Below are 19,437 nucleotides of genomic sequence, written 5' to 3' on the forward strand. Positions count from 1 at the left end.
ACAGAGCCAGATGTAGGGCTCGAACCCATGAATCATGAGATCATGACCTGAGCCGAAGTCGAACGCTTAACCGACTGAGCCACCCAGGCGCCCCAGTAACGGGTTTATTAATGACAGTTTTTATCTACAAACAATAGAATGCACTCTAGTCTCAACAGAAAAAGAATGTCTTAAAGGATATTAGTAGCTCCTGTAATCTCTAGCAGAATCAGAGAATGGGGCGTGAGACTCTGCAGCCATGAATAATACCCTGGTCCCCACCCAGTCTGTCCAGGGACAGGCTTGAGCCCGCTGCCCTGGCCTCTTCCTACGGGGAGCATCTCTGCCCCTGCTGCCTCCAGGGGTCTCCATGTCCCCTGCCGTGCTCCACCCCCCATCAAGATGCAACCCCATGCAGCAGCTGCTTCCTTGCTTTTCATTCTTCCGTATTGAAGGTTCGTGTTGTTACTTCCAATTGGCAGAGCCTGGGACACGTGCCTCTGTCACAGCTGCAGAGTTAGTCTGGGAAACTGAGTTCTGATCTCCACCCTGGTGAAGTAATGCCTGAAACATGGCCTACTTTCCTAACTTAGAAAGGCTATTCAAGCAATGCTGGGCTGGCACCAGTATGAGCCACATCCACTACACCACACTTCAGACAGTCAGGTCTTCTGTGTCTTCTGGGTTCCAGAGAAATCAAGCCATGGGGCCAAGACTCTTTACTGCCACATGCGTCCTGCCAGTAAAATCGGTGCGTCTCTGATTTTTGCAACCAATGGAAGGCAGTTAACACAAGTAATTTGGCCATCACAGTCTGGATAAAATGCAGTGTGGGGTAGTGTTCCCTTCCCAGCCAGATTGGATCACAGAAGCTTGAGATTTCTTCTTCAGAAGGAAAGTCTTCAGGGAGGATTTTGAAGGTGCCCATAAAGCATGGTCACGCGGAGCCCTCCTAGGACTGCCAACCCACAGACATTTAACGGGCCTTTTTACAGGCTTTACAAATGCCACATCCGGCTACTGTTTAACCACAGACCATCCCCAGCCATTGACAAGAAGCTTCCCCATGTGATAAATTTCCTTCAGAGTTTGGAAAGCAGCACTTTCCAGGAGACTTCCCTCCTGTGGCTCCCCACTGCTCTCAGGAGCTCAAGTTATTCAGTTAAGAAATAGATTTTGAGGGGCACCTGGCTGGGTCAGTTGGGGGAACATGGGACTCTTGATCTCAGCGTTGTGAGTTCAAGCCCCACGTTGGGCGTGGAGATTACTTAAATAAATGAACTTAAAAAAAAAAGAGGGGTGCCTGAGGGGCTTAGTTGGTTGAGCATCTGACTCTTGATCTTGCTCAGGTATGACTTTATGATTTATGGGATTGAGCCCCGTGTCAGGCTCTGTGCTGACAGTGTGGAGCGGGTTTGGGATTCTCTCTCTGCCCCTCTCCACCATTCGCATATGTGCACTCTCTCTCTGAAAACAAACAAACAAACAAACAGACAAACAAAACCGAAACCAAACCAAAGAAATAGATTTGGAGCATCAACTATGTCCCATGCATTGTACTATTGTACTAACACTGGACATACTCTGCCCCAGGGAGCCTTCAGATAAGTATACTAGCCAAAGATTAACTGCAGCAACATGATGCAAGGACAGGAATGAAAATGTCCAAGCACCATTATCCAGAAAGAGATGCATAGTTTTCATTTTTACAGGCTTACTGATCAGGGTCACTTTGGAAGCTGAGGTCTTTGACTTAATACAGGAGTATAGTCATTATATTTTCCAAACATGTAGTCTGGTAAAGAAAGGTCTCTGATCAGATCACTCATCTGTGTAAAAGTCTTTTAAAGGTATCACCATTATATACGTTTAATTATATTTAACAAATGAAAATGATAAATTCGGAGGAAATTATGACCACCTCCGAAAATCCAGCCAGGGCAGTCAGTTGGATGTACATAACTGGCCTTCCACGTTGGGAATGTGTGGAATTCTCCTCAGAGTACAGAAATGTTCCACAAAGAAAAATATGGGATTTGACAGCAAGGGAAAAGAGGAAATGTCTGGTCTAGACCCCAAATATTCTCTCGCGACCTACCACAGGTCTGGCCGTTTCCACGCGGTGGCAGGTGCTCAGGAAAACCACTAGGTGTCGCTGTGAACCCGCGAGAGCCTGGCCCCGCGCTGCGGGCCACATCAGCCCGGTCTGTTTTCAATCAACACGTTGTCAGTTTTCCTCCCCGAGGCCCCAGGGGTGTGCTAGGAATTTTTATTTCTTGAGAAATCCTGTGATTCAGCTGTCCTTTGTTGGCCCTGCTTGAGAGAATGAAGACCGCGCTTGCTCTACCAGCCCCCAGGCAGGAGGTTCCAAGGGAAGGGGTCTCTGGACCGCCAGCTACAATGCCACCTCTTTCTTTCCTCCTGGGAGCAACCCTGGCCTCTGCCTTGCTCTCCCCCTCCCTTTTTGCCTCTTCATCCCCCTTTTTTATCTTTCTCTCCCAGTGCCCGTTGACACTAATGAGCCCTCGGGGGCTCTGTGCAGAGAGGGTACCATCCTAGAAGCCTTGTCCTGGTGAATTTCAAGGCACCCAAACCAGCTCCCAAATAAACTAGCTTGCAGATGCCATCCTCACTTTACACCTCCCCCTTCCCCTTCTGATTCGAGCCCTGACCTTGCCCCCTCCTTCCAAAGCAGTCACGAAATTAAGGCGGTGTTGCAGAGGGAGCAACAAGAGGCTAAGCTATCTTCCCAGGAATTCCTGACCCTAGTTCCGGCATAAAGGGGTTAGAAGCTGCACCTGTTTTTTCAGACCCCCCCCCCCCCCACCTCCCTCTGCTACTTACTGGCTCTGAGACCTTTGGCCTTACTTCGCTGTGAGAGCTTTCTGAGCCTCAGTTCTTCATAGGTAAATTTGATAGTACCTCCAGATGCATATATTAAATAAAACCATGCGTACAAAGGACCCCAAGGGACCTTGCACATTGCAAGCATTCTATAAATGCAAAGTGATTTTAATTATTATTACATGGACACTTACACAGACACATTAACACACACTCAGCCAGGGGCGCCTGGGTGTCTCCGTCAGTTAAGGGTCTGACTGTTGATTTCGGCTCTGGTCGTGATCTCACGGTTCATGAATTCAAGCCCCATATCGGACAGTACAGAGCCTGCTTGGGGTTCTCTGTCTCCCTCTCTCTGTCTGTGTCTCCCTGTTCTCTCTCTCTCTCTCTCTCAAAAAAAATAAATAAATAAATAAATAAATAAATAAATAAATAAAATAAAAATAAATTATCAATAAAATTAACACAAAAAACAAAAAAAAAAAACCACACACTCAGCCAAAGGTATAGAACTTAGGCCCTCATCTCCTGAATCCATGGCAAGATGGTGTCTTAAGGAAACAAAATCTGAGGGCATTTAGTCAGAGATGCCAGCCACTACCGCTGATTCTAACCCTCTCTACTCACGTCAACAGTGATGAAGTTGTTCTGAGCCCAGCTGGGAGCTGTCTTGGTCAATAGCAATAGCTTGCTTGGCAAAATGCCCCGATAGCTGTCTTGGGGCCTTCTGGGAAAAGGCCACTTGTGGGTGGAGACTCACTCCCCCCTCAAGAAGGTTTGGTACACCACTCCCTGGTTTCCAGCTACCACACTGCTACTGTGGGTTTTCGTGGGTGACCACAGGGCAGAATCCTGACTGTGGGTACCCTGTGGCTGCTGTGCAGGCCCTGAGGCCACATACCCTGGAAAGCTTGGGGAAAGGTGGAAAGAAGGCAGATCCGGTCTGTTACCAGAGGCATTTCTAGACCACTCTGTGGGAAGAAGCTAAATGGTAAAAAGAGCCCCTGCTGGTCCAGATTAGTAACAGCAGTCCCATCTGCCTTTGGAAGAAGGGGACTGTTGCTGAGTGACCCAGATCTTGATTTACTGTCTTTGGAAGGCACTAGAATACTCATAGCCAAGACGAGACTGCTTTTGTTGAGCAGCAGACAGGTAGGGAATGTGTACAGAACACAGAAAGAATAGACTGCCTTTTAGCAGCCCAAAGGCTCATGCTCTGGGCTTGGCAGGACTCCGGAGGCCAGGGGCCATTTCAGATCCCATCCCAAGCCAGGCCAACCCAAGCCAGGCGGGAGATGACACTCTTGGATCACACCTGCTGGTCCAAAAGCTGGTATTGACACTGCACCCGTGCACTGGTATTGATTTCTGCAGCCCAGAGAAGCCTTGGACTTTAAGGGAAGAGAGTCACTCCGTGGATCCACCTTCATGTTGAGTCATCTGACACCTTTCCCCACCGGCAGGCAAATCGCTGAACACTTCCCACTTAGAAGCTGGTGTCCTGGCTCCTTGACCTCTGGGCAGGTTTCCTCATCGCTCCAGCCCTCAGCTTTCTCATCTGTAAAATGCAGGTGACGGGACCATCCTCAACGGAATGCTGGGAGGATTAGAGTTTGTGTAGGCAGCGTGCCCAACACATGTTAGACACATACCTGCCATCCTGAGGTTGGTGGACACATAGTCTGCAGACCACTCACGTGCAGAGGAAGCTGCCATCAAGAAGCTCAGTGAGGTCAACCCACACTCCAGACCACCCCCAGACTCCTCATGCCACAGTAGATAGGATCTGGGAAGGGCTGAATGCCTCATACCACAACCTGGATGGGGCGAGGGCTGTCTCGCTTTCTTTAAAAATTTGTGCAATCAGGCGCGCCTGGGTGGCTCAGTCGGTTGAGCGTCTGACTTCAGCTCAGGTCAAGATCTCACAGTTGACGAGTTTGAGCCCCACATCGGGCTCTGTGCTGACAGGTCAGAGCCTGGAGCCTGCTTCAGATTCTGTGTCTCCCTCTCTCTCTGCCCCTTCCCTGCTCATGCACTGTCTCCCTCTGCCTCGAAAACAAATAAACGTTAAAAATTTTTTTTTAATTTGTGCAATCAGAACACGTGTCTGTGTAAGAACTTGTACATGAACATTCATTGCAACATTATTCGTAACAGCTGAGAGGTAGAAACAACTCAAATATCCACCAACTGCTGACTGGATGTGGTATGCTTATCCAGTAGAACATCACTCAGCCACTATAGGGAACGAACTACGGCTGTCTGCTGCAACAGAAATGGATCTTGATAACATTATGCTAAGTGAAATAAGCCAAGACACAAAAGGACAAATATTCTATGATTCTATTTATGCAAAATGTCCAGAGTAGACAAATCCATAGCGATGAATTAGGAGGTACCAGGGCCTGGAACTGGGGAATGACTATTTATGGGACTGGGTTTATTTGGAGGGAGATGAAAATATTTTAGAATTAGATAGTGGTAATGGTTGCACAACTTTGTGAAGACACTGAAAACCACTGAGTTTTATGGTACGTGAATTAAATCACAATATGAATAATGAAATTGTCACACGCACAAAAAAGGAACGCTTAGCATGCCAGCTGGAGTATGCTTTGACCACGGACGGATAAACGAGATGGGCAGTGCGGGAGTGGAGCTCTCGTGAGCCTCGCCTATAAATCATCTTAACCAGCTTCCCTCCCTCAGCTGTGCCTGGTTCTGAAGGGGCTACGGCAGCTGCAGAGTTTTCTCGGTGCCACGGAAATCAAAGGGCTGCTGAGGACGCTGGGGCTCAGCCTGAATGCTCGCCTCCGGCACCGGGCCAGCCTCAGATGCAAAGTTCACAAGCATGCTTTGCCTTGGTCTTAAGGTTTACAGGGATCATGTTTCCCAAACCAAAAATCAGGGCTGATAATTATGGTTTGTGCTCATGAAGATAGTAGGATATACCATGTGAAGTTAGAACTGTCTCTAAAAATCTAATCACAAGTAAAGCTCCAGTTTTTGCCGGACATACTCAATCTCCCTTCTTCCCTCTAAGCAGACAAGTTTCCTAAGAACTTAGACGCTCTGGGGAGTCACAGGGATCAATTTTTTCCTACAGCCCAGGTCTCCAGGTGAAAGGTATTTGATCATGGGGCGCCTGGGTAGCTCAGTTGGTTGAGCCTTCGATTTCGGCTCAGGTCATGATCTCACAGTTCATGAGTTCGAGCCCCGCATCGGGCTTGCTGCTGTCAGCACAGAGCCTGCTTCGGATCCTCTGCCCTCCTCTCTCTCTGTCCCTGCCCCACTCGTGCTCTCTCTCTCCAAAAATAAATAAATATTTAAAGAAGAAGAAGAGGAAGAACTGTACAACAGTCAGCCCTTGTCTGCGACTTTGTTTTCTGAGATTTTGGTTACCTGTGGTGGACTGTGGTCCAGAAGCAATGATTCTCCTTCTGGTTTATCGTCAGAAGTTTTGGTGGTAGCCCAGTGTCACCATGCCCACATTCACGTGACTTCATCTCATGTCATCACAAGAAGGAGGACAGGACAGTAAGATTTTTTTTTATAGGACAATAAAATATTTTGAGAGAGAGAGAGAAAGAGAGACCACATTCATATAACTTTTATTGATGTGTGTATATTGATATAATTGTTGTATTTTACTATTAGTTATTAGTCTCTTACCATGCCTATTCTATAAGTTAAACTTTATCAGAAACTTTATGTATGTATTGGAAAAAGTATTACATACAGTGTTAGGTACTATCTGCCATTTCAGGCATCCATGGGTGGGACTTGGAACATATTCCCCACGGGTAAGGGGGATGACTGTCCTTTTCAGACTGAGAACAAATGTCATGCAGTGCTCAGGTTGAAAGAGGTGCCTGCAACGTTTCCCAAGGCAGGGCACAGACTCCAGACCTAGAAAGTCTATGCCTGTTTCCTCTGTTTCATCGAAGCCCGTTTGGAATGTTGACAGGAAGTTCAGTGCAACAGACACACTGAGGGGTTCTCTTTTCTTGCCCAACATACACATGACCACCATCCTCGGAAAGCAACAGATCTCAGAGTAGGCATGGGGACAGTCGCATTCAGGAGGAACTGTTCAGTGTTATCTGAAATAACTGTATCTGGTAGCTTCCGTTGAGGGAGTGGTTAAAGCCTCCTGGGGCACCTTTATCTAATACAGAATAGGGCCTGAGAGAACTCAGGACTTCTTTCACTTATGAGACACTCATTCAAAAACGTTCTGTAAAATTTCCACATACCCACCACCTCCATCTCTGCCATCCTGGACCAACCCACTGACATTCGTATCTGGATTAATCCAATAGCCACTTAATTGGTCTCTCTACTTCCAGCCCTGTTCCCTGCCTCCCAGAAGTCTATTCTCAAGTCAGCAATCAGAAAGATGCTTTAAAAAAAATAATAATAATGAGGTGCCTGGGTGGCTTGGTCGGTTAAGTGTCCGTCTTCGGCTCAGGTCATGATCTCATGGTTTGTGAGTTCGAGCCCTGTGTCAGGCTTTGTGCTGACAGCTCAGAGCCTGGAGCCTGTCTTCAGATTCTGTGTCTCCTTCTCTCTCTGCTCCTTCCTTCCTCATACTCTGTCTCTCTCACTCTCAAAATAAATAAACATTAAATTTTTTAAAAATAAAAAAATAAGTAAATAATGAAAAAATAAATTACATCAGGGCACCTGGGTGGCTCAGTAGGTTAAGCATCCAACTCTTGATTTTGGCTCAGGTCATGATCTGACAGTTTGTGAGACTGAGCTCCCCATTGGGCTCAGCACGTAGTACGAAGACTGCTGGGGATTCTTTATCTTTCTTTTTCCCTGTCCCTCACCTGCTTTCTCTCTCCCTCTCTCAAAACAAGTAAATAAACTTAAAAAAACCATAAATTATATCACTCCTCAAAACCCTGCAAAGGCTCCCATCATACTTGGAGTAAAAGCCAAATTCCTTACAAGGGCCCATGAAGTCCTACGTGATGATCACACAATTCCCCACCCCCTCACCATACACGCCCCACAGGTGACACATTCCCAATCTTTCCCCACAGGTGTATTGCCTACTTCCCCACAAGCCTCCCTCTGAAGTCACTTCTGGGCCTCATGCTCATCACTGTGTTCCTCCTACTGATCCTTGGCTTGCCCTTGCCTTTGTATTTCCAGCCTGGAGCCTCTTCCCAGTTACCTGCATGGCTCTTTCCCCACTTCCAGCAATAGATTCTCATCTTATCATGGGGGTGTTCCTTGAGCACCCTCATTAGAGTGGGTATCCCCACCCTCCATAACCCTGACCCCATTCATTTTTTTCAATGGCATTTACCACCATTAACACTGTGGATGGAGGTGTGTGTGTATATATATATACACACACATACATATATGTATATGTATATACCCACACCATATATATACACACATATTATATAGTGTATATAATGTACAATATCTATATATATTATATATAGTGTATATATAATCCATTTGTCTATCATTCCTATGGAAATAAATGAAGACCAACCATACGAGAAAAGCAAAGGCTACTACTTATTCATAGCTCACTGTAGCAAGGGAGTCAGCCCCATCACTTGAATTTTAGCAGAGTCACTAAGGCAGGGAAGCTTAATACTGGACCAAAGGTGCCCTGATTGGAGGCTGTTGGCATGGGGAGGCCGCGGGTGAGCTAACTGGAAGGGTGATTGGTGAGGAGTGGATATTTGGCTTTCTGTGGTTGGTCCTAAATTGGAAGTGGATATAAAAATGAGGGAAGGTGTCAGTTATTAATCAAGACCTGGCCACTGTGGGCAGATTGTTACAGAAGTTATCATTTACCTTCCTAGATTGTTACTAGAGCTCACAATCTGGCTTCCTGCAAGTCTGACTTACAAAAGGCTGGCTTCCTGTGCCCTTGTTGTAGAGGGGGGGGGGGGGGGGGTTTCCCGCAGGTTGTGGGTCAGAGTTCTGTTTTTATATATGGTCCGGCCACTGTTCATTTGCATCGTCAGTCTCTCATCCTTTGCCAGGATATGGACCAGCGAGAACATTGTTTTATTTACTGCTATCTCCCCAGAGCCTGAAATAGTGTCTTGTACCTAGTAGGCACTCAGCGACTGTTTGCTGTTGATTATCATGTTTGTCCAGATCTAGTGAGAAATGCTGTGACTCTGCCACGTGACCTGGGTAGAAAACTAAAGGCAAGCTTGCATGATTCAATCCAACTCTACAAATGTTTGTTGAGTGCTTGCTAGTATCCAGTGGGCTATCTATGGGGTTATTCACTCAGGTTACACAGGACAAGCACTGGTAGAAAATTGATTGAAGTCTGAGACTCCGAATGCTTTGGCCTTTGCTCAAAATTTTTCTTTTCTCCCACCTGGAACTCATCTCTACCTTTAAGCCCCTCAGGCTCCAGGTCTCCCATTATACTCGGAGGCTGCGGTGGCCCACACCTGCTCTCTCCAGCACTTAGGACCTGGGCAGCTCCTTTAGTCGTTGCAAAGCACCTGTGTGGTAGCTGGCTGTCTTCTCCATGAGGTGGTTATCTTTTCGGTTGGATTTTGCCCTTTTAGGGCAGGAGCCACATCTCGCCCCCAATGCAGGTGACACACAGGAAGGTCTCGGGGGTCTGAGTCTCTCCCCATCCCTCCTATGTTTGACCTTTTCCCTGAGTTCCACATCAGATGTCTCACTGGCCTCAGGATACATCTATTCTCTACACACGGAAGTTCCAGCTGGCTTGGTGCTGCCATTTGGAGATGTATGCCAGCCTGGTAACCCCAGGCTGGGGGCCCCCTACTCAGGTATCTCAACTGTTTTCTTTTCTTTTGTTTATGTTTATTTTTGAGAGAGCAGGAGACAGAGCATGACTGGGGGAGGGACAGAGATAGAGGAAGATATGAATCTGAAGCAGGTTCCAGGCCCTGAGCTGTCAGCACAGAGCCTGACAGAGAGCTTGAACTCATGAACTGTGAGATCACGACCTGAGCCAAAGTCGGAGGCTTAACCACCTGAGCCACCCACGCGCCCCTCAACTCTTTTCTGACAAAGGGCTCTGCGTGAAGTCTTTTACAAAAAAATATTTAAATGGTTCTGAGTTATCTGTTCTTCCAGGAAAGTTTGGGTTCATCTATCTTTCGGCTAGAACACTAAAGAACCAAGAAACAAACAGGCCAGGATGGGATTGGGAACAGAACTTCTGGGGATGGCCTATCAGCAGAGGCCAAGGTCAGCCGTGGCAGACAGAATGCAAGCTTCTTACGGGCAGGGATTCAGGGCAGCTGTTTACTAATGAATCAACACCTGGCTCACAGTAGATGCCCCATAAATATTTATTGGACAAATGGGAGTTATAAACATGCACATTAAGTTCGGAACGAGAAACGCCAAGTTTCAATAGAGACCACTTTCAATGTTCACTCATCTCGTTGCTTCAGTCTCCTGAGCCATCACAAGGCACACTGCATTAAAAGGCAAGTGACAGAAGTATCGATGTGAAAGAAGGCTCTGAGGAGTGAAAGTGTCATTGCCCAGTTTCTCTTCGTGAGCCATGCGTGCTTGTAACACCGTGCCCCCCACTGGAACTCCGTCATTCGCCACGTGGTTTCAGATCCCTCAACAGTTATGGGTCCCTTTGTGGTCTAATCCCTGAACATCTCTGCCCCCATTTTATGACTCAGAATCTGGGGCAACTCAACATTAGCTACAATAAGTCCATATGTGTTTAAGGCCCTCGAAAGGGAAATGTGAGAAAATCTGCACAAGATTCATAGGACTCCCCGGCTTTTATTCAGATAATTTTTTTTTTTTGCCCCGTCAAACCCGGTAAATGTTAGCAAACAAATGGCCTCAGTCCTGGGCCTCAGACTTCTGATTTTCTTAATCTGGTAGTCAAATATGCAAAGGGAAAGAGCAGGTTTTCTCTTGGCCGAAGAACATTTTGCCCAGTGCCTCTGCTGACCCTGTGTCTTGGCTTCCTTGGGGCTCACATCTTGGGCTTTGGAAGACAAACGGCTCTTCCCGCCCATCACCAGGGGAGAATCTGAGCTCCTCAAACAGACCCCAGCCTTCAGGAGGTCCCTCCCTGTGCCCGACTTAAATCCCTTCTTCTGGCCGAGAAGCCTGATTCCCTCTTGGCCTGTCATCGCTGGAGAAGGGGGAACAGATGCTTGCTGCTCTCCTTTTAATCATCCTTAATGGGCTCATAAACAGTTATTAGGTCCCCCTTCAGCCTTCTCTGAGCCTCATTTTACTTGCATTGAGGCTGAGAGCTTCTGAGGAAGGCATTTTACTCAGGGCTGCACAGACTTGTGGAGTCTTAAATGGGTAATCAGCCACTTCACCCACTTTAACCTCCACAAATGAACAGCTCTGCCTCCTTTTGCAAAATTTAAATCTATTCAAGGGAGTTCCCCGGCAACCAACCCTTATTAATAAATCACGCCTGCTCTAGGCCAGGACGGGACATTTTTTTTTTTTTTAATGTTTCTTTCTCTTGAGAAGTCACATGGGTGCAGAGGCACACAGTAAATACACAGCTGCTCCCTTGAAGTTCTGCATTTGCAGAATCGGGAGTTCTTATCTGGCTCCCCAACTGGGAGAGGGGAGAGGGGTGCTGCTCTAATAGACTCTCGCCCGGTCCTTTCTTGTGGTGGTTGGACTAGGAACACAGCAGCTGGGGGTGGGGGTGGGGGTGTTGTTTCAGCTTTGAGAAAGAGTGATTGCGTTTCCGGAGAAATTTTAACCCAATGGCTAAGATTAAAAGGGCCGACAACACCAATTCGAAAGCAATTGGAACTCTTGGGCGTTGCTGGTGGAAGTGTAAATCAGAGCCACCAACTTTGGAATTCTTCGCAGATCCCAGCAGTGGCTCTAACAATTCCCCTCGTGGGCACATGCTCAGAAGACACGAGTGTTTATGCTCACCAAAACACCTGCACAAGAAAGTTCATAGTGATGGGATTTATCATAGTAAAATACTGGAAGCGGCCACCCAAGTGCAGAATGGATAAAGAAACTGAGGCATACTCCTGCAAATGAGGAGGACGCACAGTGGAGGAGAACTGGATTACCAATCTGCAGCGCAGCACGGATGAATCTCACAGACGTGATGCTGGGTACAACAAGCAGGGCACAAAAGAGCATGTTTCGTGTGATTGCATTCCTGCGAAATTCCGAAAAGGCGATACTAATCTATGATGATAAAGATCAGAATAGCGGTTATCTCTGAGGGGAGCCTATTATGAGTGGAATACCTTAGATCTGTGCACTTTATTGAATATAAGTTACACCTCCATAAAAAAAGAAGAATAAAAAAAGGTGTGCGTTGTGTGTTCTTCTTCCTGGATGAATAACTCATTATATATTCATCCATTTTTTTTTTCCCTCTGGCCTGCTTCTTTCAAAAAAGATCGGAGGTGACTATAAAGGCGTGTGGCTTTGAGTGTATTTATCAGGGAGGCAATCTGAGTGATACTACACAAAGGGCAGGTAATCGAGATGAAACCAGGTGTGAGGGGAGCCCTCAGCATTCATGTCGGAAGTCCTAAGCACTTCCTAGGGGGTGAACCGAATGAAGCTTCCCAGTAGTCACCACGAAGAAGAAACACGGTTCCTCCTCCAATAGCTAAAACGGTTCATCTGATCAGAGGACAGAGACCCGAGAGAAATTTCACCTGTGCTGTCTCAGAAAAAGGCAACTAGATAATCAAGCCCCTGTCTGTTTAAAAATTTTTTTAATGTTTATTTATTTTTGAGACAGAGAGACGGAGTGTGACTGGGGGTGGGCAAAGAGAGAAGGAGACACAGAATCAGAAGCAGGCTCCAGGCTCTGAGCTGTCAGCACAGAGCTCGACGTGGGGCTCAAACCCATGAACTGTGAGATCGTGACCTGAGCCGAAGTCGGGTGCTTAACCGACTGAGCCACCCGGGCGCCCCGCCCCTGTCTGTTTTAAACATTCCATTTGGGACCCTGGATCTCCCAGTCCCTTCAGACCATGTTTTCACCCCTAAGGCACTCCCACACCTGCCCTTATGGAATTTAGGGAGAAGCAGCATCCCAGGGCCATCAAGGTCCCTTCGCTGTGCTGCACTGTGGGCCCCACAACCAGGTACCCATTACTTTCCTGGGTGCAGTTTGGGGGAAGCCCTGCTCATGAGGGCTGTGTTTCTGCTCTTGGGGGTGCCGAGCTTGCCATCCTGGTTTCTGGAACTGGGGCTTGCATCCTCAACCTGTGCTTTGCCACTCAGCCCATCTTGCTCGCCAGTGCTCCCGGGTGGCCCGGCCCCTTCCCCTGCGACAGGTCTACTTGGAGCAGCTCCGTGGGGGCTGGGCTCTTGCCATCTTGGCATTTGGGTTGAGGGATCTTTCCACTTTCTGGTTCCAGTTTTTGAGTTGAATTCATATACTGCCCCAGTAACTAGAGGGAAAAAAATACGCAACCACCATATAAACGAGGGAATTCAGGATGCTCTCTTCCTCCATCTCCAGCCCGCTCAGTTCTTACCCCGAGGGAAAGCTGAAAGGCACTAGGAGGTGTGAATCAGGGCACAAACTTTGCCAGCCCGCCCTTTCCACGAGCTACAGGGCTCCAACCCCACAGGTAGCAAATATCATGCCTCCCTGGGTGAGGAGGCTCAGGACAGGCTCTCGGTTGTGAGATTAGAAAGCCACATAAATCTTGAATTCCGTGTCAGTTCTGGATAAATTCAGTTCCGTTTTTAATGGGGTTACCCGTCATGTTCTGAAGGGTTTGTTTTGAGAGCCCCCGGAATCCCAGATAGAGAGAGGAAGTCACCACATAAGGAGGAAAGGGCTTTTTTATCTATGTTAGGTTAGCAGAGATTGGTAGATGCGGACGCTGAGTCTGGCCTCTGTTGAGATGGTGCAAGGGAGCCATTTTTATTGTGTCAGCGTGGCAGACACTAATTGGTGTGTTTATTCACATTAATTCAATTTGCTCATCCCCCCCCCCGCCCCCGCCTTTTTTTTTTTTTCTTCCGTCAACCCACAAATGTAGGTAACAGCCTTGGTCCTCCCTGGCTTTTGCCCCAGAAGCTGGAGTTTCAGGCGATCCCCGGCTCTTGCCATTTCCCTGCAGCAAGAGTGGCCTCTCGGCAGGGGATCCCACCAGCACTTATGCTAATGTGGGCACATTATGGTAACAAGTACCTAATAATAGAGGGAAATTTAATTCCAGCAGCAGCAGCAGCCTCTCCTGGAGAGGAGCCATCCTTCCGAGAAGGACCGAGCCGCTCGCATGTGAGGGTGGCAGGGAGCCAGCACGCTTGCCTCCCGAGTTTGGTTTCCTTCCCTTTATTCACATCTATAATTGAGCCTTTGTAAGTGGAGGGATGTGTGTAAAGGAGCTAAATTTGGAGCTGATTTCATGGGGGTGACGGGAGCTCTGGAGGCCAGCTTTACCTTATGTTCATCTTGCCGACCAAGAAGAAATTCTTGGCCCTGATCTAGGGGGAAAAGGAGCCAAGCCTGCCATTTCTCCCTATCTCTCACTACCAATAGGATGGTGTGAGGAGCATTCAGAAAGGACCGGGGAGGTGGTTGAGCTCCAAAGAGCAGGCAGAATTCAGTCCGCTGAATTGGTTTGTGATTTGGGAAGGGAGGCGAGAGAGGGCAGGAGGCGTCAGGTGGAAATCCTCTGAGGCCTCACACATGGTCATGTGCTGGAGCGTGTGCCAGCCAGCTCTGCTCAGAGGTGATCTCACGCTGTGTTGCAGCGGGAAAGGTCAGGCGACATAACCGAATGATGGACCAACTGAGTTGAGGGCAGGAGATTGGATGGGGTCCTCCATGACTCCACCAACCTGGAATGTGAAAAACACCTTTCGGATGGCATTGCCAGCTAATTACCTGGGTCGATGGCTTCTCCATCAAAGACAGAGTTCATCTGGATCGTTTCCTATGGAGAAGAAAGAGACAGCTTCAAGCACAACCCTACACTCCTCCCCCCGGGGCCAGGCCACTCATCTTCACAGCCCACGTACCTTACCCAGGGCCTTCTTGACACTAGTCTATTTGATAGGCGCTGTGCTAAAGGCCGAGGATGCAGCAGGGAACACGACGGGTGTGGTTACTGCCTGCACAACGCTTGCAATCAGTGGGCGCCATTGACAACAGGTGGATGATATAGAGTGATAAGGTCATGAGTGGGAATATGGCACACCCTGGGGGCCCAGGAGGGCGGGAGGACATTCATCCTGCCCTGAGTGAATGATAGGCTGCAGCTTCATGGAAAGTGGAGCAGAGATGCCATACAACCCTGGCTGAGATCTACTTTGGCTGAGCGGGATCTGTCAGGCAGATGGGCAAGGTGGGCACAGGAGAGCACTCACGTGCTCCCAGAGTTGGGCTATGACTGCGACCCCTTTCCTCGGCTGATACAATGTTGCCACTGGGCGTGCCCCCCTTACCGAGGCCTTGTGCTCCTTATCTCTTTCTTCCCCTGTTCTCTGTGCCTCCCTCCAGGACCTGACCTCTGTCGGCACGGAAACACCCCCTTCCCTCCCAAGGTGCCCTCCAGTGATGCCCTTCTTTAGCACGCTGATGAGGACTGTGTTCAGAGTCTCGTGGCCTTTCCAGCACCAGTTTGCATCACACAGGCCATCATCTGCACACTGGCCCATGGCTACTCCACTCCAAAAACAGAGGAAGTGGAGACCATCTGGGTTTTATCCATTCAAACAATTCAGCAGCTGCACTTCTATGGTCATGGGGACTAGTTATTTAATTGATTGATTTAATGTTACATATTTCTAAGGTGCTTTCTGAGTGGCATCACCAGGGGTATTGCCTTAGACAATGAGGCTAAGGAGATAAGAGATCAGCTCTTTCTCACACTCGTAGACAGGCCCGTACATGTAAACACTTGGGTGATGGACCTGAGGCAAAGATTCTGGTGCCCTGGACTGTCTTCTTCGTTGTGCATGTCATTCCCCAAATGTATGGGTCCGGGATCACAACCAAATCTTATTATCAGGGGCTGAGGGAGACTTGGGGAGTCACCTTCAAGTTCTGTCACTTCTCAGTGGGCAGATCAGGTTTAGTGAAGAAAAACAAGGAGGGGGGCACCTGGGTGGCTCAGTCAGTTAAGCATCCGACTCTCGATTTCAGCTCAGGTCATGATCTTGCAGTTTGTGGGCTGGAGCCCCACATCGGGTTCAGCACTGCTGGTGTGGAGCCTGCTTGGAATATTCTCTCTCTCTCTCTCTCTCTCTCTCAAAATAAATTAAAAATCTTAAAAAAAAAAAATAGGAGCGCCTGTGTGGCTCAGTTGGTTAAGTATCCAACTTCAGCTCAGGTTATGATCTCACGGTTCATGGGTTCAAGCCCCACATCGGGCTCTGTGCTGACAGCTCAGCACAGATTCCATGTCTCCCTCTTCGGATTCCAAGTCTCCCTCTCTCTCTCTGCCCTTCCCCTGTTCACGCTCTCTCTCTCTCTCAAAAATAAACATTAAAAATCTTTTTAATTAAAAATAAATTTAAAAAAATTTTAGTAATAAAGAAAGAAAGAAAAGGAGAAAGAAAGAAGGAAAGAAGGAAAAGAAAGAAAGAAAGAAAGAAAGAAAGAAAGAAAGAAAGAAAGAAAGAAAGAAAGAAAGAAAGAAAAACAAGGAGGTAAGGGTGGGGGGAGACTCTCCAACTATCTTGTATCACTTTGCATTTATGTGACTCTAACAACTTTCAAAATATTTCCCCACCTGCAAGCTCAGGGCAGGTGTTGCTCCCATTTTACAGATGAGGAATTTAAACCTTAAAGAGGCCACGGGAGTCTGCAAGATCATACAGACAAGTGTGCAGAGCCAACCCCTGGCCCAAGCAATGTTCTGTCTCCATCACTTTTCCTCAAGGTTGTGGAACAGCAAGGAAAAAATAAATCCCACTGAAGGCTGAAGTTCCAGTTGTGGTCTTCAGCTCTTCTCCCCCAGCTCAGTCTCCCAGAGAGCTGGTGTAGATAATAAACACCACTATTCCATATTTATGAAATCCAGTTCTTCTGCAAATATATCAGCAGACATGTTCAGTGGAGGGAACAAATTCTATCAGGAGCTCGTCACACAGCAATCTGTTCCAGTGGCCAAATGCAAGCGTCTCCCTGAATGATAAATACCACCTCCCCCCACCCCACCCCCGTGGGGCTGTGGCAGGGTCTGCCTGAGAGGGGACAGGAGTGCCCCACCACACATCACCCAAGCCTGTTGCCCCATGGCCAGCACACTTACCACCAAAACCCCTCTCTTTGTATTCTTCATTTCTGCAGGGAATAGAACAGACAGAAGTGAAGCTTCTTGGACACTAAATTGACCTTAAAATTCTACCTCCACAATGGGATTTCTCTTAAACAGGCTTTGAACTTAGTATTGCAGACATGACAAGGAGCTAGTTCTCTGTAGACATGTTTATTGACAGCTTTCTACCTTCTCAGAAAAATACACACTCACACACACACACACACACACACACACAACAATAATAATACACAGAATTTTAAAAACGATTTTACTCTTTTCCTACTTATTGCTACTCCTGGACCTGGGAAATTAGCCTTTTAATGAAAGATCAGAAAGATCTGGTTGATACATTTGTTCATAATGTGGGGATTCTTTGCATCCATTCTCTATGCCCTTTAAAAAAAAAGTAGCTAGGGTGGTGGGTGACAGTTTGTGAAGATCTCATTAAAATCATTTCATTTGATATGATCAATAACCATTATAATCAGATTTCTAACCCTGCTTAGACGTGCCTTGTGCTTGTCAGAGGCGCCTGCCTATGGGGTGAGTGATTAAAGCAATCTTTTTTAAAAAATCCACTTTCCTGGGGTGCCTGGGTGGCTCAGTTGGTTAAGCATCCGACTCTTGATTTCAGCTCAGGTCATGATCTCAGGGTTGTGGGATCGAGCCCTGCGTTGAGCCTGCTTCAGAGTCTTTCTCTCCCCCCTTTCCCTCTTTCTCTAAAACAACAACAACAACAACAACAACAACATACACACTTTTCATTTCTCTGTCCTGTCTCTTCCCATAGCCTGGATTCCCCTTGAGGCAGCAACTTTCGGGGCTGGGTGCGGACATCCCCTCAGGCTTGGAGTTATCCAGATGGACCTCGCTCAACTCATCCAAAGTCCCAGCTCTCCCTGCCCATCCGACTGCACCCAGCCCCCCTTTCTGACAAGCCTGATCCAAATAACTTGTGGAAATGACCAAATCCATTACAGTCTGAGCATAAAGTGTCATTTGTTCTTGAAAAAGAGGCATCTGTCCAATACAGAGCATCGGCTGTCCTCAAGAGGAGCCACACGCATCCACGTGCAGCAGCACAGTAGACGCTGTGTTTAACTCACAGACAATTCACTCCTGTCCCGCTGGAGGGGAACAGACCTTTAGGTGCTGAAGTTCAGCTGAGTGGAGGCAACTCTGGGTAGGGAACAGGCAGGACTAAAATGAGAGATCTGAGGGATGCTTGGGTGTCTTGGTCGGTTAAGCATCTGACTCTTAGTCTCGGCTCAGGTCATGATCTTACAGTTCACAAGATGGAGCCCTGTGTTGGAGTCTGAGCTGACAGCACAGAACCTGCTTCGGATTCTGTCTCTCCCTCTCTCTCTCTCTGCTCCTCCCCTGCTTGCGTGCTCGCTCTCTCTCTCTCTCTCAAAATACATAAAAATTTAAAAAATAAAAAATAAAATGACAGGAGAGATCTGACACACTGATGGCACCATGCACCCCGCCCTTCCCTTTCTGCAGCTACTTCTGACCACTGTTTCTTTCACCCACAGATGATGTGGCTGAAAACTCACCAAGACAGAACTGCACCCTGATTCTCTGCCAGGTTGGAACCCTTTTATTTAGTACAACAGAGCAAGCAAAAATCAACAATAGTGAGAGCCACAAACAAAGAGAATAGGCCTGGTACATACCTCCTTTCTTCACCCTGCAGAGGGAAGAAAAGGGATGGACAAGAATTAACCTAAGAGTAACCTGCACTGGCGCACATGTGATAACCTGGGGCCTCTGGGCAACTGTATTCCTTGGGATTCAGGGACTGATTAAAAGAGGGGCCAGCCATGGGCACTAAAATGAAGACCGGGTTCCTACCGCTGCTCCAAACACAGCAGTTCCGTCGCCGTTGGTTTGGTACTAAAGAGGTTCTGGGAGTTCGATCAAAGTTTGAAAACTATTGCTTTATAGAACATCAGGGGATACATTTTTTCTGACAGCACAGGTGAGGGCATGACCAGCCTGCCTGGCAATTCTCCTGCCTCCTGTCTCTCCCCAGCAGCCAGCTGGAGCAGAAGGCTTGGCTCACAGCAGGAAGCTTCAAGGGCTGGCAGTTAAACCCTGTTTTCCTATAACATGAAGACATGGGGGTGGATGCTGAGCCCCTTCCCATGATAACCTTGGGTTCCATGATTCTGTGACTCTTAGGTTTTTTTTAATATAATTTATTGTCAAGTTGGCTAACATACAGTGTCTACAGTGTGCTCTCGGTTTTGGGGGGTGGATTCCCACGATTCATCGCTTACATACAACACCCAGTGCTCATCCCAACAAGTGCCCTCCTCAGTGCCCATCACCCATTTCCCCTCTCCCTGCACGCCCCCCCCCCATC

General features: G+C 47.7%; 1 protein-coding gene across 1 annotated transcript in view; it reads right to left on the bottom strand.

The window, feature by feature from the left end:
- Window positions 1-12,706: 12,706 nt before the first annotated feature.
- Window positions 12,707-19,437, bottom strand: part of CDHR3 (cadherin related family member 3) — a 64,909-nt gene continuing 58,178 nt past the window's right edge. Inside the window, exons 16-19 of the mRNA XM_030307781.1 lie at window positions 18,746-18,759; window positions 17,058-17,089; window positions 14,687-14,735; window positions 12,707-13,235 (exon numbers count right to left, since the gene is read on the bottom strand). Of these exons, the coding sequence (XP_030163641.1) occupies window positions 12,934-13,235; window positions 14,687-14,735; window positions 17,058-17,089; window positions 18,746-18,759 (397 nt within the window). The 3' untranslated portion in view covers window positions 12,707-12,933. The remainder of the gene's footprint in view (window positions 13,236-14,686; window positions 14,736-17,057; window positions 17,090-18,745; window positions 18,760-19,437) is intronic.

The sequence above is a fragment of the Lynx canadensis genome, chromosome A2 (assembly GCF_007474595.2).
Source record: "Lynx canadensis isolate LIC74 chromosome A2, mLynCan4.pri.v2, whole genome shotgun sequence".
NCBI classification, from domain to species: Eukaryota; Metazoa; Chordata; class Mammalia; order Carnivora; family Felidae; genus Lynx; species Lynx canadensis.